We start from the raw sequence: 26,984 nt of genomic DNA, 5'->3' as shown, positions 1-26,984 counted from the left end.
ACTTTTAAGATGAACTGTTTAAATACAGAACATAATTCTTGCATATCACTCTGTCTGCATCTTGAGAACAGTAATGTGTGGTAAAGTATCCAATCCAACATCCACTGCACAAAGAGAGACACAGAAGGAGGATGTGGATCAGGAAACATAAATGCTTTTCATAAAAGAACTGAATAGACTATGTTTAAGTGACTTTCATTTGTTTAAGGGAAGGAATGACTGCTGTATTTAATATCCTTGCTACTACATTAATTCACATGGTACATTATACCCCCATGATGAGAGTATTCTTAAGGTTCTATTATTTTTTAATAAAGACAGTATTTTTGTTGTACTTGTTCATAGGAGTTATTGTCTGTTGGAATGTACACAAAATTACTTCATGGTGGCGTGCCTGGGTGGCTCAGTTGATTAAGTATCTATCTTCAGCTCAGGTTATGATCCTAGTTTCCTGGGATTGAGTCCCACATTGGGCTCCCTGCTCAGTGGGGAGCCTGCTTCTCCTCACCCTCTGCCCCTCCCCCCCAACTCATGTTCTCTCCCTCTCAAATAAATAAATGAAATCTTTTTTAAAATATTAAAATCTTTTTAAAAATATTTTTTCTTTCACTGACAACATATTACTTATTTTTTTATTATGTTAGTCACCATACAGTATATCATTAGTTTTTGATGTAGTGCTCCATGATTCATTGTTTGCGTGTAACACTTAGTGCTCCATGCAATATGTGCCCTCCTTAATAGCCATCACCAGGTTCACTAATCCCCCCAACTCTCCTCCCCTCTAAAACCCTGTTTATTTCTCTGGGTCCACAGTTTCTCATGGTTTTTCTACCCCTCTGATTTCCCCCCCTTCATTTTCCCCTTCCTTCTCCTAATATCCTCCACTCTATTCCTTATGTTCCACAAATAATTGAAGTCAGATGATAATTGACTTTCTCTGCTTGATTTATTTCACTTAGCATAATCTCCTCCAGTTCTGTCCATGTTGATTCAAAAGCTGGGTATTCATCCTTTCTGATGGCTGAGTAATATTCCATTGTATATATGAACCAATCTTTATCCATTCATCTGTTGAAGGGCATCTCTGCTCTTTTCGCAGTTTGGCTATTGTGGACATTGCTTCTATGAACATTGGGATACAGATGGCCCTTCTTTCCACTACATCTGTATCTTTGGAGTAAATACCTACTAGTACAGTTGCTGGATTGTAGGGTAGTTCTATTTTTAACTTTTTGAGGAAATTCTGTACTGTTTTCCAAAGTGGCTGTACCAACTTGCCTTCCCACCAACAGTGTAAGAGGGCTCCCCTTTCTCCACAACCTCTCCAACATCGTTTCCTGCCTTGTCAATTTCTGCCATTCTAACTGGTGTAAGGTGGTATCTCAATGTGGTTTTTTATTTGAGTCTCCCTGATGGTTAGTGGTAATGAACATATCACTTAAAATATTGTTATCAATAGTTCATATCAATTCCAATGAAATAAGTATTGGGTGCATACTACCCCCATGGAGGTAGTGTAATTTGGGCTACATAGTTCCTTTTGTCTAAGGCAACTCTTGAGGAAGGTCTTGCTTGTGGTCTCTCAACAGACGACACTCAAAGCAGGCAAGGGAATGAATGTCTCAGTCCTGAAAGAGGGATATTGGCTACACATCACCACCCTTTGTGCCATTTAGATCTTTGGATCTATTGCTCCATATAGATCCAAATTTCACTCCCATCTAGGAAAATCTCCTCCAGAATTCTTTTCTTTTGCTGAGAAATTTATGAAAGGAACATTAATGGAATGAACTATAGGTCCTTACCTCTGCAGCTGGTCTTACACCCTCACCTGCCTCCTCTGCTATCCACATGCTATCTACTCCACATTTCTCTTATCCTCAGCTCACACTTCTGCTGGTCTCTGTCACTTCTCTGGCAGGGTGACCCAGATCATCATCCCTGAGTACACTTAGCCTAGGTCGTCATTCCTCCTCTACTGAACACAGAATGCAATGCTCAGCTATGGTACTGCACTTGTCTACATAAATTGTGCCATCAAAACTGAACAAAAGATTACCAGTGGATCACTTGGAAGGTGCCAAAGACATTCCTCTCTCCTTCCATTTTGTAACAACATTGAGAGAGAGAAGCAGCAAAATTTCCCAAGCGGTCACTGTGAACAATGGTAAATCTCCCACTCTTTCTTCTACCCTTGATCCTCTGTCTGCCAGAGACATGGGACCATATAATGGTCATTGATCTAGAGTGTATGCTGGTGCCCCATCCTTGTAGCTTCAAAAAACTTCTAAAGATTTTTCTTTCTTTCTTTCTTTCTTTCTTTCTAAAGCTTTTTCTATTGCTCTATCAGTTTGGCAGGTTCTGGTTGTAATGATTTCATAATTTTTGCTGGATCACTGATTCACATTGTCATGTGTCCATTGCTGCAACCACTGTACTATAAAGTGTCTTCCTTGGTCCAATGCAATGATGACCAGGATTCCATGTTTGTGGATCAACATTCTGTGAGCCCTTGGATAATGGTACCGTTTGAGGTCTTAGGAGTAGGAAAGTAAGCCCATATTCAGAATAAGTCTCAGTTCCAGTCAAGACGAATTGCTCTCTTTCCTAAATGGGAGGGATTCAATGTATTCAATTTGCCACTGTGTGACTATTTGGTCTTCCTGATGGATGGTACCATACTGAGCCTTCAGTGTTGTTCTCTGTTACTGGCAGTTTGGACATTCAGCAGCAGCGGTAGCTATATCAGCCTTGGTCAGAAGGAACTTCTGCTGTTTGGGCTTCTTTATAGTTTCCATCCCTGCCACTACATTTATGCACAATTGTGCCAGTACTTAGGTGGCCAATAGAAGAAGCTGGCTGATGTTAATTGGCTGAATCATTTTGTTGCCTTGGTTATTGGTAGATACCCTCTGTAAGAGTTAATATGTGATACAAAGATCTTCATATCTTGTCTATTTCCATAGTTTCATCCATATGCCTCTTTCCCAGATTTCTTTGTCTTCAATTTTACAAGCTTTCTCCTTCCAACCCCTGACCTATCAGCCAAGCCATTTGGCTATGAATATATGAGTATATTCTTACTTTCGGCCACCTCTCCATACATGCAAAATGAATGACAAGGTACAAAGTCCAAAGTTTAACTACTGGCAAGATGTTAATTTTTGCTCTTTCCAGAGCTAAAGTAGGCAGCCATACAATTTTGGCTTTCATCCATATCCTGAGCTAAACTTTTGATAAACCAAGTTTAACCTTTTTCCTCTCTAAGCAATATGGGAATACCTACACAACTATAGTTGCGAGCTGAGGTAGAGAAACTAGTGAAATAATTTTTGATGCGCCACCTGCTCACACTGTTTACTTGTGCCTTGTACTATTTCTCATGCCCATGCTACTTCCATCCTGTGATGGGTTACTACGAGACCTTATGACTCAGTAGGCCTAACAAAACCAAGCTCATGATGAGAGGTTCTAGTCGCAAGGTCACTCAATACCCATTGCCAGGTGAACCCAGTATTATTAAGGTGTAGAATTATACTATACAATATGACATATAATTTCCAGCAGATAACACGGCCTTGCTAGAGAACCCCAGAGAACTATGTCTTGATTCCTCCTATTGCAGTTTGCTGTACACTCTACATGGTGTCTTTCCCACTGCATGTATCTCTGCCAGAGTCTGCTGGATTGTACGGCCAAGTGGTAGGGCCGCTTGTACTGTGGCTTGGACCTGCTGCAGAGCCCTTTCCTACTCTAAGCTCCTGTCAAAGCTGGCAGCCTTCTGTGTCCCTCAGCAAATGTGTCAGAGCAGTATCCCTAAGTGTGGACTATGCTACCGCCAGAACCCAAAGATGCCCATGAGACATGGTGGGAATACAAGATGCAATAGTTTATACTTTATTTTAAACCTACCACATAGCACTGGAACACTGGACCCTTAAAATCTCTAATGTGGTAGGTCCCTTAATCCTCAAAGGGTTTTCTCATACTCTGAGGGATGTGCCTGTCCCACATGTCCAATATACTTGCAACTTCTTATTTACCCAGTCTGTTTTAACTGGTCCCTATAATGAACAAATGTGACATTCTACAGAATATCCAGAAGTCCGGGTCTCTTTGGACTGTATTATGACAGAGGGTAGAAAAGCTAACATAGACTTTGGACAAGCCTATAAACATATATTGTCCTTTCATGAATGTGAATTGCTTCTAGTAAATGTCCCTTAAAGTACTGCTTCAGGTGTAGTGTACAGCTATTGGTCTATAATCTTTTAATCTTTATCCCATTTAAAATATGTTCTAAATTTAGTACAATTACTTAGTTCCATAAATTATTTAGATTTGTGCTTTTAATTTCTAAAATTTACGTATCTCTTTTGGATCACTTATTTATCTATTTATTTATTTTTAAATTTATAAGACAGAGAGGAGGGGCAGAGGGAGAGGGAGAAGCAGACTCCCTGCTGAGCAGACAGCCTGATGCGGGGCTCCATCCCAGGACCCTGGTGATCATGACCTGAGCCGAAGGCAGACATGTAACCAATGGAGCCACCCAGGCACCCCTGGATAAGCTTTTGTTATTTATTTCTAATACTAGTGCTTTGTGTCTATATATGAATTTTAAAATATGATACCTTTAGGCCCAATATGTGGTCAATTTTTGTAAATATTTCAAGTTTACTTAAAAAGAATGGGGATTGGGGCGCCTGGATGACTCAGTGGGTTAAAGCCTCTGCCTTCAGCTCAGGTCATGATCCCAGGGTCCTGGGATTGAGCCCCACATCGGGCTCTCTGCTCAGCAGGGAGCCTGCCTCCCTTCCTCTCTCTCTGCCTGCCTCTCTGCCTGCTTGTGATTTCTGTCAAATAAATAAATAAAATCTTAAAAAAAAAAGAATGGGGATTATTTGATTATAGTTTTATATCATCTCTATAGCCTTGCTATGTTTTTTTTTTTAAGATTTTATTTATTTATTTGACAGAGAGAGATCACAAGTAGGCAGAGAAGCAGGCAGAGAGAGAGAGGAAGGGAAGCAGGCTCCCTGCTGAGCAGTGAGCCTGAAGCGGGGCTCGATCCCAGGACTCCGGGATCATGACCTGAGCAGAAGGCAGCGGCTTTACCCACTGAGCCACCCAGGCGCCCCTAAGTTATTTTTTTTCAAAGATTTTATTTATCTGACACAGAGAGAGGAAACGCAAGCAGGGGAAGTGGGAGAGGGAGAAGCAGGCTTCCCACAGAGCAGGGACCCCATTGTGGGGCTCCATGCAGGGCTCCATCCCAGGACTCTAGGATCATGACCTGAGCCAAAGGCAGGCGCTTAATGATTGAGCCACCCAGGTGCCCCAACCTTACGAAGTTTAAATCCATTTAGTCAATTATTAAAAATTATGTGTTAAAATTTCTGTGTATTTGTGTATTTATCAATTATTACATATAATTCTATTAATTTTGGTCTTATTTATTTTGAAAATATATGATTAGGTGTCTACGATTTTAGAACTGGTAGATCTTCCTCATGAATTTTTACTTTTATTATTATCTAGTGAAAGGGAGTGAGTTTGAACATTTCAAGGCTGATCACAGGGGGAAGATATGGCCATAAGGTGGCAGTAGCATACACAAGCTTTATTTGGGTGCTACTTTGAAGGTTTGCTTACTGGTAAGGCCCCAACACCAGACCATTTAGAGCCTTAAGACAAAGAGGCCATCATTCAGAAGGGGAAGACAGCAAGGGAACTCCTAGAGGAGTAAGGCATCAGAAAGAGGGCTTATGTGTGTAGGTGGTTTCTGTAGTATAGTAGAGATGTTAACTGTTTGTAACCTATATTGCAATTTTCTCCGTATTTATATTATTATTAGACTTTATCTTTTATCACAAAAATTGTTCATTTTTGCAGCAGTTTTCCCCTGTCATTAGTCTACTTTCTCTCCCTCTCCCCCTGGCTCCCATTCTACCTCTAAGATGATTTTAAAATTTTAGGTGTCACATCAAAGCATGTAGTGTAAATTGATCCAATTTTGTTTTGACTTGAAACACATTTGTCATATATTAAATGTTCATATATATCTGGAGTCACAATTCTACCAATCTTGTTTATTCTTACTTAATGCAATTGCTTTTCTTATATTAGCTGACTTGATTCCGATGGGTTTATAGGGTATGCTGATTATCTGGTGAGTAAAGTCTCTCTCGATGGTCTTTTCTTTTGGGTAGGATTTTCTGACTATTCTTCTATATGAACATTAAGATAACTTAATCCAATTTTTAAATACTCTTGGGATTCTAATGTGAATTTTATTAAATTTATATATTGATTTAATTTTTTATTTTTATTTATCTTTAACCCTGAGATCAAGAGCTGAGCTGAGATCAACAGCGGGACACTTAACTGACTGACCTACCCAGGTGCCCATATATATTAATTTTAAAAGATTTATACTTTTACACTAGCAAATTTTTTTCATATGTTTAAATGTCATTCAATTGTTTTAAATAATATTTTCATAGGTTTTTTTCTCCCCTGTGGTCTTTTAACTTCCTTGATAAATTTTAGTTGATACTTATTAATTTTTTTCACTATTGTGATTTTTCCTATTAGCATATCAGGGTGCTTATTGCTATTAAATTTTGTAGATTCATCTTATTTCCAAATACCTTACAAAATCTCTGTTTTTCCTAATGTCTGTTTTCGCAGGTATATAATTACATCAACAGAGTTTTCTATTTTTCCTGTATTTGTACTGATTATTTCACTTTTTTAAAAATTTCACTTTTTAATCTTCTCACATTCACTGGATCCTCCAAGATAATTTTTAATATTATATAATGACAGTAGGCATTCATTCCTGCTAGTTAATGATTTTATTTTCTTAAAAAAATTTTTTGGGGGGTGCCTGGGTGGCTCAGTGGTTTAAGGCCTCTGCCTTCGGCTCAGGTCATGATCCCAGGATCCTGGGATCGAGCCCCACATCGGCCTCTCTGCTCAGCAGGGAGCCTGCTTCCTCCTCTCTCTCTGCCTGCCTTTCTGCCTACTTGTGATATCCGTCTGTCAAATAAATAAATAAATTCTTTAAAAAAAATTTTTTTTAAGATTTTATTTATTTGAGAGAGAATGAGTGAGAGAGATCATGAGAGAGGAGAAGGTCAGAGGGAGAAGCAGACTCCCCAAGAAGCTGGGAGCCCGATAGTCCGGAATCATGACCTGAGCCGAAGGCAGTTGCTCAACCAACTGAGCCACCCAGGCGCCCTAGTTAATGATTTTAAATGAGCTTGATTTTTGGTTTTTTTTTTAAGATTTTATTTAGTTATTTTACATACGGAGAGAGATCACAAGTAGGCAGAGCGGCAGGCAGAGAGAGAGGAGGAAGCAGGCTCCCCACTGAGCAGAGAGCCCAATGCGGGGCTCGATCCCAGGACCTTGGAATAATGACCTAAGCCAAAGGCAGAGGCTTTAACCCACTGAGCCACCCAGGCGCCCCTAAAGGAGTTTGATTTTTAAATACTTGTAGTCTTTTCATAAATACCTTCATTGTTTAAATGGTTTCCCTCAATTTCTATTGAAGAATCTTGATTAGAATCATCAATCTCCAACTGATGTTATTGAATCTTAGCGATAGGTCCTCCAGCATCTATTGATATATTTTCTTCTGATTCATTTATGTAATTGATTGTTTTTAATCAATAGATTAGAAATAGAGTTTTAAATTAATAGATTTACTGATCAAAATACTCTTAATTCCTGGAGTGTATTAACCTTTTTCTTATTAACTGTGTTGAATTTTTTAGAATTTTTATTGATATGTATAAATGACATTGCTCTGAGTTTTTGTGTGTGTGTTTATCAGCTTTTCATATTGTTATATAACTATATGAAATGAGTTGGTAATTTTTTCCTATTTAAAAAATCAGTAACTTATTTTTCTTACAATCTTAGTACTTTTTACTTTATTTTTTATTTTAGGATTTATTTTATTTTAGAGAGAGAGAAGGGATGCTTGGGGAAGTAGGGCAGAGGGAGAGGGAGAGAGAATCACAAGCAGATTCTGCACTGAGCATAGAAACACAATTGGGCTCAATCTGATGAACCTGAGATCAGGACCTGAGCTGAAACCAAGAGTAGGACACTTAAAAGACTGTGCCACTCAGGTGCCCCAAGTACTTTTTAAATTGTGGATTTTAAAAATCGCTTTTAAAAACCTCACTTTTATGTTCTTATTTGATAACCTACTTACATTTTAAATTCCATCTTGGGTTACTTTTGGTTATTTATGTTTTTCTAGGAAATTATCCATTTCCTCTAAGTTTTTCAACATGTTACTTATATAGTCGTATGCAGCATTTTAAAATGAACATCGTTCTATCTTCATCTTATTTCACTTCTCAGCAGCATTCAACATAGTTGAAGACTGTACTAAGTTTTGCATCTCTTAAATTTGTTGAATGGGTGTTATGGATTCCTATCTTCAGTGTGATAAGGCAGAGGAATGTATGATGAATACTAATGGAAAATTACATAAAATTTGAAAATTTAGTGAATTATTTCTTGACATTTTTTATTTTCTCATGAGTACAGGGTTCGCCTCTGTAATTAGGCAATTTACTACCCTTTTCCCCTTTTCTACATAATGGAAAATTCCAGTCTTATAGGAGAGATCAGGAATTTGTTAACCCTGGCTGATCTCCTTGATAATCGTAAATATTGAATTTGACAACAGAGAATAGAGTCACAGATATACTCTTTTTATAAGCAAAGAATCAAATACTTAAACCAAAGGACAATTAGAGGGTGATGTCATCTCTGAGTAACAACTTAAGTATGCCTCTCTGAACAGATTTCTAGTGTCTTTCAAGACCATAATGAATATAAAATGGCATAATACAATCACAAATAATATAGACTGTCTCCTTCTTATATTAAAAAAATGCTTGCTATGACATGACTCCACTGAACTGGATCTCTGCAAAAGATAAAAGTATTCACTATCTGAACATGTTAAAATAAAGTGAGCTTCCAGGAAGGGACTATCGTGACAAACTACAACACAGCTTCAGATGATGTGGCATAGCAAAAACGAAACAAAACAGCTATGGGAGTCCTCTGCAGTCCAACCTCTGGTGCAAAGGGACCCCTTGACCAGCAAGTCACAGAACTGCTGCTGTGCGGTTTTTCAAACAAGCATATTTTATCCTCCCAAAGGTGGAAGTCCTCTAACGTGATTTGTGTGGTTTAAATCACTGTTCCTCTAGTTTTCCTCATACTTTAACAAATTAAATTGTGTAGTGAATTACCGCCCTTAAACTTGAAAAATGTTTGTAATTGAATGGAAGAATTTCCTATGATAATCCTCCACATATCCAAGAATGACTCAAGGTATTTCCTGCATAAAATTTTCCTCCTGGATATATCACTTAAGTACTAAACTTTTCACTATTTGAAGTGGAAACTGGTATCACCAAATGCAACACATATCCTGTCTTCTTAAATACCATACACTACCTATCTTGATTCAAATTCGTCATGAGGGACGCCTGGGTGGCTCAGTTGGTTAGGCGGCTGCCTTCGGCTCGGGTCATAATCCCAGTGTCCTGGGATTGAGTCCCGCATCGGGCTCCTTGCTCGGGGGGAAGCCTACTTCTCCCTCTGCCTCTGCCTGCCATTCTGTCTGCCTGTGCTCGCTCTCTCTCCCTCTCTGACAAATTAATAAGATCTTTAAAAAAAAAAATTCGTTATGAAACATCATTTGTATAATTTGATCACAGAGATGCTCTCAGGGACTGTGGTGTGCAGGGTCCTATGTTAAATTCTCAAGCTGCCATGCTTTTAATGTTCACATTAAATTTATTGTTTGGGTCCCTCCCCTGCTCTCAGCTGTTACATTTTATTGTTTACCTGCCACTAGCCAAGACCCTGTCTATTCTTTGTTTTTTGTTTTTGTTTAAGGAGCAGAAACCAGATAACCAAATTTATCGGAATTAGTTGTGAAGTAAGAATACGCAGACTCTGAGGAAGGGGACCCAAGGCACTCAATTTTTAGATGTTTCTGGTCGCTAGTTAATAAGATATCCACCATAATTTAAGAACCCTAATGAACAGTAGAGTTTTCAAAAATCTCTTTGCAGAGGGAGAGTCTGACAGCATGCTTCTACTGGGAAACTATAGGAATCGCAATAAGGAAGGTAGAACTCTATGGATCAGCAACTGGCTTAAGTAGCTTCCCATAAACTTATTAACAAATTAGGTTACAAAATACAAAAGCAGTTCAATGAATCATCACATGAGGCACTGAACTCAAAGCTGAATTGTAAGGTGCTTTCACAATACAACTTCCTTAATTACACATATGAATGAGTCATTAATACCTTAAGCCTGCTCAACACTTTTGGATACCTGACATTTATGTAATGGTGGTGCTCATCTGCTAAGTAAAGCAATGAGCAATTCCCTGGGTAAGGAGAAACAGACCTCAAAACAATCACGTGACAGTGATAGCGTTGTTTCTTAAAGGTTCTAGAAACCCAAGATAGGTATTTCAAGAGCTGTTATTGTCTGTTGTAACAATTAAGAAGCAGTTACTAGATATCCATTTTTTAAAAGCAGACAGAATTCTGTGAATTTACAAGAGGAAGTGACAGCAACTGACAATAATGCTTATGTAAAGGGAGTCATTAAAATAACAGCTTGCTACCAGCCCCAGGCTTCTGAAAAATCTGTACAGGTAGGAAAATATCTGGACACAGCTCTTTAACATATTTTAAAAGTTGAAAATGTGGGGAGCAAAACTATCCTGAGAGTATAGCCCTGATACTTCTGGGGTGTTAAAGTTACCTTTTATGAGATAATTAGTTTTCCAATTCATTATATATGTTTGGTTGACAAAACTTAAACTTGATAATTTCATTTTAGTCTCCACATTTTTAGGAAATTTTACCTTCTGTGAAATCTAAATATGGGAACCATTAGAATATACACGTTGTGCTGCAGTAAATAATTTTAAAGAAAAGCATTTTATGACCACAGACCAGGGATATTCAAACTTTTGATACAGAAGATTTTTCCCAAAGTCTTATGATCAGCTATGGAAAAATGCTTGCTTCATCTGACAGTGAAGCCCCTTAAGAGCGTCGAAGAGAAGGCTGTAGGACAGAATACCCAGAGCCAGTGACAACAGGGGTAGATTGCTCCCTCTTCATACATGAGGAAAGAGCAACTATTTTGTACATATGCCTTGTAAAACTTCTCAAAATTGCAACTGCCTTTCTAACTCTAACTTTAAAATTCCTGCTGTTGGGGCGCCTGGGTGGCTCAGTGGGTTAGAGCCTCTGCCTTAGGCTGCAGTCATGAACTCAGGATCCTGGGATGGAGCCCCCCCCCACCCCTCCACCCCCCCCCCCCCCCCGCATTGGCGCTATGCTCAGCAGGGAGTCTGCTTCCCCGTGTCTCTCTGCCTGCTTATGATTTCTCTGTCAAATAGATAAAATCTTAAAAATAAATAAATAAATAAAAGAAAAATTCCTGCCGTTGGTCACAAGAGTCAAGATCAAAGATCACACAATAGAACCTACTGACATTACACATAATAAATTACAAATCTACATACCAGACTTAGTGCAGGGTCTTGTATATATGCATGCTATTAACTTTGATTATTATTGGGAGAATTAAATATGTTGGCCTCCTGTACCTTCCTTGTATATAAAAAAGACACAGTAAACTGACAGGATTGTACCTTTAATAGACGACGTAAGGATAGCTATTAATGTAAGAACTATGATATACAATAAAACCAAATAGACTTAGGCTAAAAAATTACAAAAGTTTTAAGATTCTCCAATAAGTTAATTTTGCAACCTTTTCGTATTTTATGCTTTATTGGCTTACACTGTTATAAAGAGAAAAATGTAAAGGATTTTGAACACTAATTTATCATTTTAATATGAATTCAGATGTTTTTTATGTTTATTTCTAATTAACCTTCAAATTGCAGCAGCTTGGGAGTTTAAGTATTCTTGCCACCCCATTCCACTCTGTCACTGAGTGGAAAGTTCAAGATACTTTTACAAAACACACACCTAAACAAACATAAACAAGCCTTTTATAAAGTAAACAAATTTTTTATAATGCATATAACTGTTCCTTTTTGGAACTTTCTATATCCAGTTCATGTCTTTTCAGAAACTGGGATATTCACACTTACTAGACACAGTCTTTATAAAGCAAAGCATTTATCTCTTTAAAAACTCAAGTAATTCTTGAAAGCAGTGTTTTTCTTATTGATCTGAAAAGAATGGAGAATGGAAGGCCAAGAGGAAAAACCACTTCAAATGATCAAAACAGAAGGGGACTGAAAAATAATATATTTAACAGTGTACGTAGGGAGAAAAACTTTAATTGTAGATTCTGTAGAAAATATTGAAATTCAGAGGAATAGCTTTGGACTCACTACCAAAACATATTTTTCTCAGTTAGGTAAAACCAAGACTGTTGCTTTTATTCAGGAAGATACATTAAGAATGAAAGGGGTGTACAATTTAACCTCTATATAAATGACTGAATATACAAAATATCAAATATGAACAGTAGTGTAGCAAGAAAATAAATTGGCAGAAATAATTACTCAACCAGTAGCAATCATTAAGACCACCATTTGAAAGACCCTCTATACACAAAGAATGAAAAAATATTGTTATAAGATTTTACAGCACACAACCGAATTCAATCCTAATTCATTACTATTATACTTCTTTCTTCTTCAGTATTAGTGGACCCACATTATCTCCTGTCAATTCATTATGTTTATTATGTGAACCATCACAGGCAGGAAACTAGAAAGGAAAAAGAGTTACAAGTGTTATTTTATTTATTTTTTTCTTTATTATAATTTTTAATTTTTTATTAACATATAATGTATTACAAGTGTTATTTTTAAAATGATGTAATAAGTAGGAATATTTATGGAATGTTCTTATAAAGAAATTACATAACTTTGAAATAGATCATCAGCTTTCCTGAGTAATGTGTATTCTACATCTAACCTAACTCAATCCAATATCAAAGCAAATCTAACAATTTTAAATAATGTATTATTTGATACAGATTTTCAATAAAGAGCTTTGAATTATTTCAAGAGTCAATTAAACAAGTTTAAAGGGGGACCAAAATAAGCCCTTGTTCTCTGTGGAACTCCAAATTAGAGCTTACCTCTTCGTTTATTTAAATTTAAAAAGAATGTACAGTTGACCCTTAAGCAACACAGGTGTGAACTGTGTGGGTCCACGTAACTGTGGATTTTTTTTTCAATAAATCTCTTATATATATATATATATTTTTTTTTTTAACCATAGGAAGAGAAAATTTCGTATTTTTTTCTCTAGCTTACTTCATGGTAAGAATAAAGTAAGTAATACATCTCACATACAAGGTATGTGTTAATTGTCTGTTTATGTCATCAGTAAGGCTTCTGGTAAACAGTACGCCATTAAGTTTTGGGAAAGCCAAAAATTATACCCAGATTTGACTGTGCAGGGGGTGGCTGCCCCAACCTCCATGCTGTTCAAGGGTTAATTGCAATTTAAATTCAAAAAACATTACTTCATGTTTTCTTATTATAAAACTCACACATAACATTTTTAAAACAAACTTTAAAAATACATTTAAAAATTCACTCATAAGTAACAATAATCAAGATTTTGATCTATTTTTCCTCTGCATTTACTGTATTCCTTTTTTAAAAAACAAAATTGGGATCCCACTGAATGTACTGTGCATTTATTAATTATATCATGTTCTCATGTCATTAAAATAGTCTTTAAAAACGTGATTTGTAATAGCTTCCTAACATCCCTTAATTTGTATTATGCTATACTTTAATCATTCCCATTTTCAGATACATATCTAGATTATTTCCAGAACTTTGCTATCACAAAAAAATGTTGTGATGAACACTCCCATACTTAAAACTTCAAATAACCTATGATCATAGTACTAGAAGAAAATACATATCACCAGCCACTTGTAATACTCATCACTCCATATTCTTTATTATTTCAACATTAAAAGTCATCCATAATTATAGATGCCATGTATTAGCTTATCTATATATAAGGTACTGTACATACAGCATCTCACCAAATCCTAAAAACTATCTATGATGTTGACCTATTATTGGGGAAAAAAAAAAACCCAACCCTGAACATCAGAGATTTAGGATTAAGTAACTTGCCCAACCAGAGTCACACTATCAGTGGCAGACATGAGCTCTAAAGCATCAGATTTCTATCCTTCCTTGCTGCTGTAACTTTTCTAAAATAGGTACATATCCATCATAAAATGCAAACTTTAACTTAGGAATACAGAATTTCAGAACCCTGTGGAAAAATCGTTCATCTCCCAGAACCTCAAAAGTGATGATTTAACAAGCAGAACAACTTTAACGGTGTGGTGTTAGAGTACGTTTGAGCACACATCTTACCGTCTTAGAACGCCAACACCTACAGTAAGCTGCTTTGGTGAGACACAGATCTTCAATGTTTATTTCATTCACCACTTTGGGATTTTCCTTTTGTATTTTAAGATTAATCAAGCTATCCTTCTGTTGTTTTTTCTTCAGGAGGAATGGACGAATTGCAAGGTAGCCAAGTAGTGCAAGTACACCGAGGAAAGGCAGTAACCGAAGCCATTCTGCAACTGAACACGTACAGATTTAAGTGTGCGGCCCTTTCATAACAGAGTTCAAACAGCACGTGTTGTCCTTGAGCTTACTCTTTCCCTATTCTTTACTTCTCATGTTAATCTCAAAACTAACTTATCTATAACACAATATAGATAACTTATCTAATTAACACAATCAAGCCACCTATACCTGAGACCACTTCATTTTATCTGTAGGCTAACTTAATACTTAAAACACAAAACTTGGAGAAATAGATCCTATCTTACGTCAAATATTTTATTTCATTATCCTCACACAAAGTATATTTGTGTTTACTTTGTTTTTGTTTCAGGAATAATGATCACGATTATTACAAACAAAACTGATATATTTTATAGGTTTAGAAAACATTTCCACCATGTCTAAAATCATGTAACAGAATACCCAAAAATGAATATTTTACCCTTGATTTAGGATTTCAGAAAGAACATGTCTTCAGTGCTTTAATTTACATTTTTGGTAAGACATAGTGATTCCTTAAGAAATGTTTCTAGAGGGGCGCCTGGGTGGCTCAGTGGGTTAAAGTCTCTACCTTCGGCTCAGGTCATGATCCCAGCGTCCTGGGATGGAGCCCCTCATTGGGCTCTCTGCTCAGCAGGGAGCCTGCTTCCCCCTCTCTCTCTGCCTGCCTCTCTGCCTACTTGTGATCTCTGTCAAATAAATAAAAATCTTAAAAAAAAAAGAAAGAAAGAAATGTTTCTAAAAGCTACTATTTTAAAGAACTAATTGAAATTTTCATACACTGAATGTTCTCATTATTAGATACATCTTTTTCCCTAAGCGTTCATTAAATGCCTTCGGGAGTACAAAGTACTGTCTTAAGGGGGTTAAGTGACTAAATAAAATGGTCCCTATGTCTGTGAAGACAAACACATAACCAAGATTTCAACATTTCAGCATGCGTTCATCAAATGTTGGCTAGTGCCATGCCTCTGTAAGAGAAACATTTGTTCTTAAAATGTTATCCTTTGACAATCTTCCACTGAGTGCTTACCTGCTATCTTGCTAAGCACTATGTAGAAATAGCTTAGTCAAGAAAAAAAGAAGAACTAAAGATCATGTGCCAAGGCATGCTAATGAATGTTAACACACTATGCTAAGAGTACAACTGCATTACTTTATTTAATTCTGTTAAGCTGTTTTAAACAGCTATACTTGGTAGGTACCATTATTATATCCATTATTCATGTGGGTAAACTACAGCTTAATAAGCAGGTTTAGTGCAGGAAATAAATCCTAACCTGTTTTGATTTCATCGAATCCAACAGATTTAAAATTTTATCTGTTCTTCTCTTGGTAAAACTACCCCAGAGATAATTGTTCTTACTATTCAAGTATTAAAGGAAAAAACTGGCTTAGTATGAAGTCTTCCAAAATGAAACTATTTTTGATACACCACCATGCCAAAGTTTCTAAATGAAACACATATCTATATACTATATGAATAGAAACTGTAACAGTGCCTAGCAGAGAAGATATATAATAATTTTTATCAGTAGGTTATGGAAATTGGTAGCCACTCCTTTGAAAAAATATTGCCAACTCAACATAATAGTATATAGTTGAAATCTTTGGGGATATAATCTTTTAGTTGCCAGAATGAAGCTCTGTAAGGACAAGGACCTTACCTATCATGTTCACCATTCTATTTTCATAACCAAAGTGGAGACACCCCATAGATTCTCTGAATGAAGTTCTGGAAATGAAAAGAACTGTTTCTTGAGGAGAAGGGCTCAATCTATAGATCAGTTGTTGTCTAATATAGTAGCCACAAGCCACACTGCTTTGATTTGTACCTGTGATTTTATTTTAACCAGGTATGGTAAGATGACAGACAAGGAGACAACTGCCTTGAAAGAAAAGTTTACTGTTTGTATTCCCAAGAGCAGCTACACGATGTCACAGAGCCACACAGGAAGTACCAAGTTTGGTCAGGAGGAAGGCAAAAGGAAAACACCCACACAAATCTTGTGTTTTCCATGGAAAAGGTGAAGGAATAATTTCCATGGGCTCTGGACTATAGGGGTAGTCCCTAGTTGTCTAGTACCTAGCCCTCGGTGATTAGGGCAGGAGAAATACTGGTGTGCTACGTGAGAGCGTTTTAAAGGAGGTGGTTGGTTTGCATATGAAAAGTGTGTTCATAGGGCAGGTTGTTCATTATCTCTAAGAATTAGCTGGGAAGGTGCAGGTTCTTCTTGGCCCTCATGATGTCAAAGCATCATAAAATATAGAAAATTTAAGAACATGATTAAAACACACATAAAGCTATAAACTTTAAATAAATTTAAATTAAGTAAAATTTAAAATTCAGTTTCTAAGACAAACTAGTTACATATCACCAGCTCAATAATGACATGGTACTTGTGGCTACTCTGACAGCCAAAGAACATTTCCATCATGTTTTTTGGATGGCACTGCTACAGACCATTGTTTCAATAAAGTAACATCTCTATAGCATGGCAAGGCTGCTTTGACAACTTCGGCACCCATCTCTTACCTACCTGAAACCACCCAAAGCTACTATCTAGTAGCTGCCTTCCTGTGTTCTTTGCATAAGGGATTCCTTCTTTCTGCCTCTAGTTTACTGGACTGATTTGTGTAGATCCTTTAAGATTAATGTCATATATTGCCTTCTCCAGAAGTCTTCCTTGATTTCACAAAGCAAAATCTATCACTTCCTCTTGTACTTCCAAGCCCTTTACCTGTTTGTTTTATCACACCATTTTCATCTGCTTATAAAACTGACTCATTTGTCCCTACCACTCTCTCTCACACAAAGTAGATACCTCATAGGTGTTTTATGAATGACTTAATGAATGAATGCAGAGCATAAATGTCAGTCCCTTTCTCACTCACCACACAGTACTTAATTATTTATTTGCACTTATCTTGTAGATCCGGCAATGAATATCTATTGACCCAATACTCAGTAAAATATTTTAAAGTAGTAGATATCCAGTAAATGTTTATTAAATGTAGAGTAAATTTTAAGTATTATTCTGTATATTACAAAATTATAAAGTCATGAGGTTAAATGCTCAAACTCAAAAAGTAAATAGAAATTTAAAGATGAAAACCTTAACCTAGATTCTTAAGTTTGGCATTTCCTGTCCTAGCCCACAAATCTCAGGGAAAAAAATGGTGTTAATACTTTTAAAAATCTACTTCAGAAAATGTTCCTTTGACGTACTTAATTCCTCAGTAAAGCATTACTCTGTGATAGTATGGGAATAAAAAGTACTATTACCTCCTACAACAAAGGAATTCAAACAAAAGCCTGAGTACAATCTACTTTCTGAAGGTGATAATCTTCAATTTAATTAAAGAAAAGGTTTATAAAGAAAAATAATAAAGACTTTGAAGCTTAATAACTTTAAATGTATTTATTAAGGTTGATTTTTAGCAAACAAATATGAAATACAGAAAAATCAAACAAATTTTTAAAAATTTTAAAACAGCTATTTCCAATGAACCTACCTGATACATGTTGAGCTATTACAGAAATTTTAGATACTTTGAGGGGAAAACTATTACCTCCTAATTGTCAGGTATAATGTATATTTTGTACAGTATATTCTTTATTTTTATTGTTTAGGATTATCAAAAACAGCACTTATTTACAAAATTTAGGAAAGTATAAAAATAACTTATAATACTATCAGTCAAGAGTTGATAACATTTTTTTTTTTTTTTGCTCTGTAAATACGTGTTTTCAATACATAAAAACCGAGACCATGTTGTATATACAGTCCATATCTTACATTTTTCACTTTATATCAGGAACATTTCCCAATTTCTTAGCATCATTTGGAAACATGAATTTTAACAGCTACATCCATCTATCATGTTCCCCAGTCAGGATGTAAGATCTACAAAAGCAGACACCTTATTTGTCCAGATCACCACTATATCCTCCGTGCCTAAATAATGCTTGCTTCAATTTATTTTATTTTATATTGAGTCATAATTTATAGTATAGACTGTTGAGCTTTGAGTTAAGTGTTATACTGGATGAGTCTTTACACCTACCTATACCTATAAACACTACCTGAAGCAAAATACGGGGTATTTCCCTCACTCTAAAAAGTTTGCTCTTGGAGGCACCTGGATGGCTCAGTGGGTTAAAGCCTCTGCCTTCAGCTCAGGTCATGATCCCAGGATGGGATCGAGTTGGGCTCTCTGCTCAGCAGGAAGCCTGCTTCCTCCTCTCTCTCTGCTTGCCTCTGCCTACTTGTGATCTCTATCTGTCAAATAAATAAATAAAATCTTAAAAAAAAAAAAGTTTGCTCTTGTACAATCAATACCCTCTGAGTTCCCTTGCCAATTTTAGTACTTAATATATTTTAATGAATTAAGAAATCTGATCTCTTTGCTATTCTTAAACAATTCCAATTTAGTTTTTGACTACACAGTAAGTACCCACGATGTGGAGACAATGTGCTAATGAAAGTGTAGCAGCTTTCTTATCTGTTTCTATGTACCCAGTGCTCAGTACAGTGCCTGGTACAAAAGTAGGATTTCAATACATAATGAATTCACAGTTTACTTGTGGAATAAATCCAAATTTTCAAATACTCGGAATTAGGTTTCTTTGGTCTATAAAACAGAACTACATAATTCATTCATTTGTTCAACAATACAAGTACCCACCACATCCCAAATATTACATTAGGTGCTGGGGATTCAGGCAGATGTACAAGGTCCCTGTATACTCATACAGTATACATTTTAGATGAGGAGACAACCACAAACAGGTAAACAAATAAATAAGCAAGATAATTTTAGACTATAGTAAGAGCTATGAAGGAAACAAACAGGATCATATAAGAAAGAGACGATCCTAGGGGCAAAGCAATAGGCTGACTGCAACTTTAGGTAAGGGACACAGGAAGGAAAAAAGATCTTTAAGCCAAGACCTAAAGGAAAAGCAGAGAGCTCAAAGACTTGAGGAAAGAACTTTCAAGGCACAGCAAAGAATACATGTAAGGAAACTTCCAACTTCATAGAACTGTTGGGAGGAATGAATGAATGAAGTTGGAAACCACTCTAGAAACTTTTGAGCACTATGCAAAAGGAAGCTACTAACACATTCCACCCTGAAACTAAAATACTGGTCTCCTCACTCACTCACTATCCTCTAACAGACTTATGTAAACCAAGACTTCAATTAATTTTAACTGAATTGAGTCTGTACCCCATTAAGCTGGTATTTAAGGTAACTCCCATTAGTATGCACTTGTTTGCCTTTATTCAAGGCTTATGAATGAGAATAGTGTAAGTTAACAGATAAAAATTCTGTTTAAGACATTTAAGAAAAAAATCTGAAGCGCCCTCAAGAAGTGTAAGACCTCACAAACAGATTAGGTGATATGAGAGGTGAAGATACAAAAATTATAAGACATAATCCCTAACCCAAAGAAACTTTTCATCTAGAATGGAATACAGATCTATAAAAAAGGATTACAATACTGTATAGTATGTATAATTATAAATAAGCAGTACAGAAGATGACATGATTAACTCCGCAGGGATGAGCAGACTTTACAGAGAAGTTATGGCACCTAACTAGGTTTCTGAAAGATGAGTAAGAGTATAGGAGTCCACAGGCTTATGGAAGGAGGGGCTGTATTTCATACAGAAGAAACAGCATAGGCAAAGGCAGAGATACCAAGATGCATGAAAAGTGACAATACTGCTGGAATATCATGAAACAGGGAAGGACTATACAGGTGACCAGGTGCCAAATGATAAATAAAAATCATCAGGAGGGGCACCGAGGTGACTCAGTCGGTTAAGCGTCTGCCTTCCACTCAGGTTATGACCCCAGGTTCTGGGATGGAGTCTCATGTCAGGTTCCCTGCTCCTTGGGGCGCCTGCTTGCAGCTCTGCCTGCAGCTCCCCCTCTTTCATACTGTGTCAAATGAAGAAATAAAATCTTAAAAAAAAAATCAACAGGTAGGTAATAATCTACTCTGTACATGAAAGGGAACCACTGATATATCTAAATATTAACATAAATAGAAAGCTATTTTCTATGAAATCAGATGGAATTATGGTATCAGATGGAAGATGGACTGGTGGAGAAACAGGTAAGAGCAGACAGGGCTGGTAATGGGAGGACAAAATGCAAGACAATCTGTTAGAAATCCACAGAAATAATTCTGAAAAAAAATCATGCAAACTTAAACTGAGGCAGTGGCCATTAAAGTAAAAAGGGCCAAATGGATCCCCTGAAACTGCCTTAACAGTGTATGTGTGCATGCATTTTTTGAGAATAGTTTGATGCTTTCATTGGGAACACCGAGTAGGTCTGTGATCAATCTTCACTTGCCTTGAAGCATAAGAACCACTAACTCAATAAAATCGATAGGATTGGGTGCGTGATCAAATATGGAGGAAGTGAGGCTTTTTCTGATTCCCAGATTTCTGGTTTCATTATCTGAATGGATGGAGATACTGGTCTCTAATTTAAAAACAAAACAAAACAGAACATAAGAAGAGCATTTTTTTTTTTTTTAAAAGAAGAGCAATTTTAATCAGATTAAGACCAGTGTAGTGTTGTAGAAGAAAGGGGAAAATATGAGGTGTTGACATCTTTAAAGAATATAAAAGAGAGGGGCGCCTGGGTGGCTCAGTGGGTTAAGCCTCTGCCTCCAGCTCAGGTCATGATCTCAGGATCCTGGGATCAAGCCCCGCATCGGGCTCTCTGCTCAGCAGGGCCCTGCTTCCCCATCTCTCTCTGCCTGCCTCTCTGCCTACTTGTGATTTCTCTTTCTCTGTCAAATAAATAAAATAAAGAATATTAGAGAGAGACTAAAAGGTCAATAGTTAGCAGCAAAAAATTAGGGATACAGAAGGATGGCACAAGTCACAGTTTTCTTTGAAACAGTGAAGTAGTACAGTGTGGAAGCTGCTCTGCAGAGCCTAAAAGATGCCAACTTTCTCTGCCCCCTCATCCCAGAGAAGACAAGGAAAAGATAGAGAAAGAAAAGATACCACTGAGAGAGCTACAGGCAGGGGAAGTGACTTCCTCAGGGAAAGCTCTGTTTCATTTAGGGCAAGGAGGTGCATCTATGAAAAATTATGAAGTAGACAAGCCAGGAGTAGAAGATAACAGTGTGAGAGATCAAGGGTGTGAGAGTGTGGGGTGTAGGTATTTTGGGCTATAATTAAGTCAAGTACATGGACCTTAGTGTGACCTCAACATTCAATCCACTAAAAAGGGACCCAGTTAGGCAACATTCTGCTTACTCATTTGAACGTAAAAGTCTTAAATTTCCTCAAATTTTTTTCTTTCAAATTTTTCACTTCAGAAAGATCTTCCTCCTCTCCAGTGAAGTTTTCCTGTTTCCAATTTTTTTTAAATACCTGTTTCTAAGTTAAAAAAAAAAAAATCAGACCACACTCATTCTAAAATACCAAGCAGAGTTCTAAATGTGTTTTGTAATATTCTACTTCCCACTATTAAGATAAGCAACAGCCTCAGAAGGTACACTGAAACAACTCATACCATCAGAGTAACAAAATCTACACCAAAAAGAACATTTCAAAGCAACCTGCATAGCAAGCAATTTTCACATAATTTTTTGGAAGTTTAGATACTGTTCAAAGAATCTCCTCAGAGAAACAGAATTCAGATTAGGACAGGGCAGATTCAAACTTTTATAAAGATAGGCTACCTATCACACCCTATTCCTGACCATGATATATAAACAAATACAATGATAAAAACATTTGTAGAAGCACACGTAGGCACACATGGATCTCTATTAGGAATAATATTCTAAGAATCTAGGACAGACTTTTGCCATCTCAAAAGGTGGTGTATAATGATACTATTAAAATAATGTTGGGAACATGGTTGCTGATAGTTTATTAACGTGCTTTCTTATTAGATAAAATAGAAATATTTCTATTTCTGAATTGTAAAAAGAGGAAAGTAAAATATTTTCAAGGGATGGTTTTATTATTGCCACTTCAAATCTAATACGAACTGTTCAGGACCAAAAGCCAATAAAACGAAATTAATGATCAATTTAAAAAACTTTTTTCCATTCATTCTTATGAACAGTGTTTTGGTGTCTAGAATATTTCCTGGACCAAGTACTCAATAAACACCTGATGACTTGAAAAATTTTACACCGCAAAGTAGTTAGATGGCACAAAATGTGTTAATGAGACTGAAACTGTTCTCCACAAAGGCTAGTATAATCTTTAATTCTTTAATTACACTGACTTAAATACAGTTGGTCTCACTAGGAAGAGGGAAAAAACTTTTAAAACTTCTGGGAACTATGAAACTCTTTTCCCAAATTCTCAAAAACAGTTTTTTAAGATAAAATTCTTTGATCTTTTAGAAATAATCTCTAGTATTTACATAGTAATAAATGCAACTTTCTAGTTTGAATTTAATAATTTCTTATACATCCCTATTGAGAAAACTCACCTTTTACTCTATTTCTTTAAAAAATATTGTGACAAATTTTACATACACTAAACAGATCTTAGGTGTTTAGCTCTGAGCAGTACAATTAAATATACCCCAGCAGCCTCCACTGAAAACATAAAAACATGCAAAATACTCTACCACCCAAGAAAGTATTCTTCTGTCCCTTTCCAGTCTATCCTCCCACCAGTGATGTCTACAAACAAAGATTTTTCACTCAACATTAAGTTTTTTTGAGATTCATCCAGTGGATCAGTAATTCACTCCCTTTTCCGGCTAACCAATATTCCACTCTGTAGTGTAGTATACTACGCTTTGTTTATCCACTCTCCTGTTGGTAGATATTTTGGGTGCTTCCAGTTTGGGGCTATTATAAATAAGGTTGCTATAAACATGCCTGTAGAAGTCTTCTTACCCATCTAAGTTTTCAACCCTTTTCCACTTCTAAATTCTTCATTCAAAATTGGCCCTTTCTAGGTAAACAGAGCTAATGCCTTTAAAGCTGTCAGCTCTGACATGCTTGTGTTACTCCAGAAAACATACTGATTATCTTGGGATTCACTGCATTATCTTTAGGAGCAAAACTGTTATGTTTCAAAGAAGCAAACAGAGTCAAGGAGGGAAGAGCTACTACATTCAGTTTCACAGCAAGCTTTTAAATCTAGAAGTAAACTACTTCTGACTTCCGCATAGGAGGATTTTGTTGTTGTTCTATTTTAAAAGTTTATACAACAGGGAAAGCTTTTTTAAGGTCAGAGTATTAGAATAGACTACATTTCCAAAGGGCAGAATCATACAAATTTATCTTAAAAGACTCACTGTTAAACATAAGACCTAAACAAAAATAGGTAAGTTGTTTCTAATAGATAAGGACGGTCTGTAAATATTGTATGGTGATTAAGGATCTCCAAGTGTTTACTAAGAATGCAGAGTCATCATGAGAGAGCCAAGTGCTTTTAAAAAAACCATTACATGTAAATAGGGAAGGGGAAAAAAAAGCAATGAAAATGTAAGCCATTACTTCCTTCTAATTTTCAGATAGAAAATGGAAACACTTTTGGTGCCTTAGACATTTTAAACATTTGCTGAAAAGTGGTCCTCCAGGTTATTTCAACAAAAGTCTAAGTATGGATTCTGTAAGTAGCTCAATCAAGACAGATAAATGTAATTTATCTATTATTTAGCTATTACAATCTACTCTGTAGGGAAGACTCAGAGTAGAAATTGATCAGTGGGAATTTTCTTCCATAGTGCTCCAAAACAAATTATGCAATTGTTATCTTGTTGTCTAGTATGAAATAGACTACCTCATTTTTTCATAAAGCAGTTATTACAAACGTTTCCTAACAAGCAATACAATAAGAACTAAAATAGACACATTATAATGGAACTTAAATACATGTTTTTAAGATATTTCTCAATGTTGTCACTCTCCCTGAGACAACAGTCCCCACTTTAAATATTCAACAGCTTTGAAGAGGAAGTTACTATTATTATTGATTTAAGGGAGAAAAACTTTAGGCTAAGTTTCCTTAATGCCTTTAATAGGAATTAAATATTTGTTGACAGTGGAGATTTTGAAGGGGAAAAATAAAAAATGGGGAAAAAAAACACTTCTAAAATCTAGCCATTCAATCAAATTACATACTCTGTATTGTTACAACTACACTGCATTTACAGAAAATTGAAACTAATGTAAAACCAGCCACCACTGGAATCAGCACACATAATTCAGTTTACACTGGACTGCGGTGGGAGTAAGGGGACTTCTTTCTTTCCTGTTAAAAACTTGGCAGTTAATTTGGGCAAATTATTAATATAAGTTGGGAACTGGGAAATAATGTCACAAAACAATTATATTCTTCTGACCTGGTATTACCACTTTTGTGAATTCATTCAAGGGTATAATTCAAAGGAGGAAAAAACCCTTAACAACTGGTATAGGGCTACTTACCAGAACATTATGAATAAAAGATATATATGCACAAACATTACAAATTTCCAACTGTAGGGGAATGGTTAGGCCTACCATGACGTTAGTCTAAAAAAGGATTATACAGTTGTTAGAAAAAGAGAAATATATTAAAATATGTAAAGTACTAAAGTAAAAGCAATGATAAAGGGAAAAAGTCAAAATTTTATATAACTGCAGAAAATCTATCAGAATCACAGGATCAAAATCTTTTGATGTTTATAAATACTTGAAACATTTTTTCATTTTATGTTACTTTTACCCTGATTCTGAGGTTTGATGCTTCTTTCAATGTTAATTATTCAGTTACCACGCTTTCTATTCAATTACAAGCTTCCTACCAAGCCAGAATTCAAAGAATCTCTAGATTTAGAATGTCCTCTAGTTTACCTCTTCTAAATCTACTATCTGACTCTGCCTTTTTTTAAAAAATATTATCCTTTTTTAGGGACAGTATTCTCTTAAAAAAAAAAAAAAAAAAACAACGAAACAGAAGCATTCTGTGTATTGGGGCTGAAATCCATCTCCAAATAATTTTCACTAATTTGGTCCTAGTTCTGTCTTTTGGTCTACAAAGAATATGTTATTCTCCCTCCATCAATAAGCCTTCCAAACGCTATGTTTCATGTCAGCTACCACAGAACTCCAGACTGTTCCAGGCTAAGGAGCCCTATTGATCTTAAAATTATCTTAATGCATGTTTTATTCCCATTCTGGATCTAGGAGTTCAAAGTTTGCCAAATCAAAATGGTTGTTTCTCCCCTCACCATCCCAATCAGTCTCAGTCTGGTTTGCAAATACCCCTCTTAGACTGTTAACATCCCAAACCCAACAAAATCTTCCAAGTGTTGGCTGCATTATGGAAATTTTCGTCTTTTAGATGTGAAATCCTGAATGTGTGGGGTTTTTGTTTTGTAAAGAACGGATCTTAAAACCACGATGTTACATATATATTCATTAAATTTCATTATCTAACATTTGATCTATCGTACTGGCCTTTGAATACCTTTTGGCCAATTTTTCTTTCCTGAACTCAAGTTACCTTAACTACATCCAGGCCCAAGGTAATGGAGTTGACCTCGAATGCCCTCGGGGTACTTCAAGTCTTCCCTGTGGGAATGGAGGTTGTTCTCGGATTTTGTTACCGAATAAAGCTGTCATACACATATTGCGTGTATGGCTCTGTTCCTCCCCGCCCCCCCCCCCACACACGCTGTGGGTAAAACCCCGCTGAGAGCTGGGACTGTCTGATTGCACAGCGCCTTAGATAACGACGGCTTATCCTACTCTAACACAAACAAGCACACAGCAGTGAGAGATACAGAGAGAGAGATGAAAGATACGGGCTCGCTACCAACTCCTCACTTTCTCTGCAAAAACCCGGTCTCCCATCACGAAAGGACTCGGAAAAGGCACTAAGACAACGACGAGAGGTGGAATCATCCGCGCTCCGAGGCGGCTGCGCCGGCGCCCGCCCCCCGCCGTCTGCGCACAGGGTCACGGAGTAACGCGCCACTCGCCAAGCCCCGCCCCTTGGCCGGGGGAGGTTTAGACCACCCCCCACTCCCACGTTGGGAGACGTGCACTGATGGGGACTGGAGGAAGGCGGGGATTACCTGTGAGCCGGGCGAACCCGGTAATGCTCTCGGGGACAGGAAGCCGCTTTAGATACGCCGGGAGCTGCACCTTCACGATGCGGGCCACGCTCTCCAGCACCATCCTCGCCAGCAGCGTCCACTCCCCTCCCGGCCCGCGCCGTTCTCCGGCCGAGCTGTCGCGCGTGCGCGGAGAGCGGAAGCGCCCGGCGGGCGCCGCGGCCTGGGTCCCGCGGCAGGCAGGAGGGGGCGGTGCTGAGG

General features: G+C 36.9%; 1 protein-coding gene across 1 annotated transcript; it reads right to left on the bottom strand.

Annotated features, from left to right (window-relative positions):
• Positions 1-11,714: 11,714 nt before the first annotated feature.
• CISD2 (CDGSH iron sulfur domain 2) lies at positions 11,715-26,978 on the bottom strand. The gene is made up of 3 exons (XM_004748152.3): positions 26,745-26,978; positions 14,471-14,685; positions 11,715-12,824 (listed from the first exon to the last, which is right to left on the bottom strand). Exons 1-3 carry the CDS (start codon positions 26,845-26,847, stop codon positions 12,735-12,737), a joined length of 408 nt encoding a protein of 135 aa, XP_004748209.2. The 5' UTR covers positions 26,848-26,978; the 3' UTR covers positions 11,715-12,734.
• Positions 26,979-26,984: the final 6 nt, after the last annotated feature.

The sequence above is a fragment of the Mustela putorius genome, unplaced genomic scaffold, assembly GCF_011764305.1.
Source record: "Mustela putorius furo isolate JIRA1106 unplaced genomic scaffold, ASM1176430v1.1 tig00003871_pilon_pilon_pilon, whole genome shotgun sequence".
Classification (NCBI taxonomy): domain Eukaryota; kingdom Metazoa; phylum Chordata; class Mammalia; order Carnivora; family Mustelidae; genus Mustela; species Mustela putorius.
This window is presented reverse-complemented; position numbering and strand designations above follow the sequence as displayed.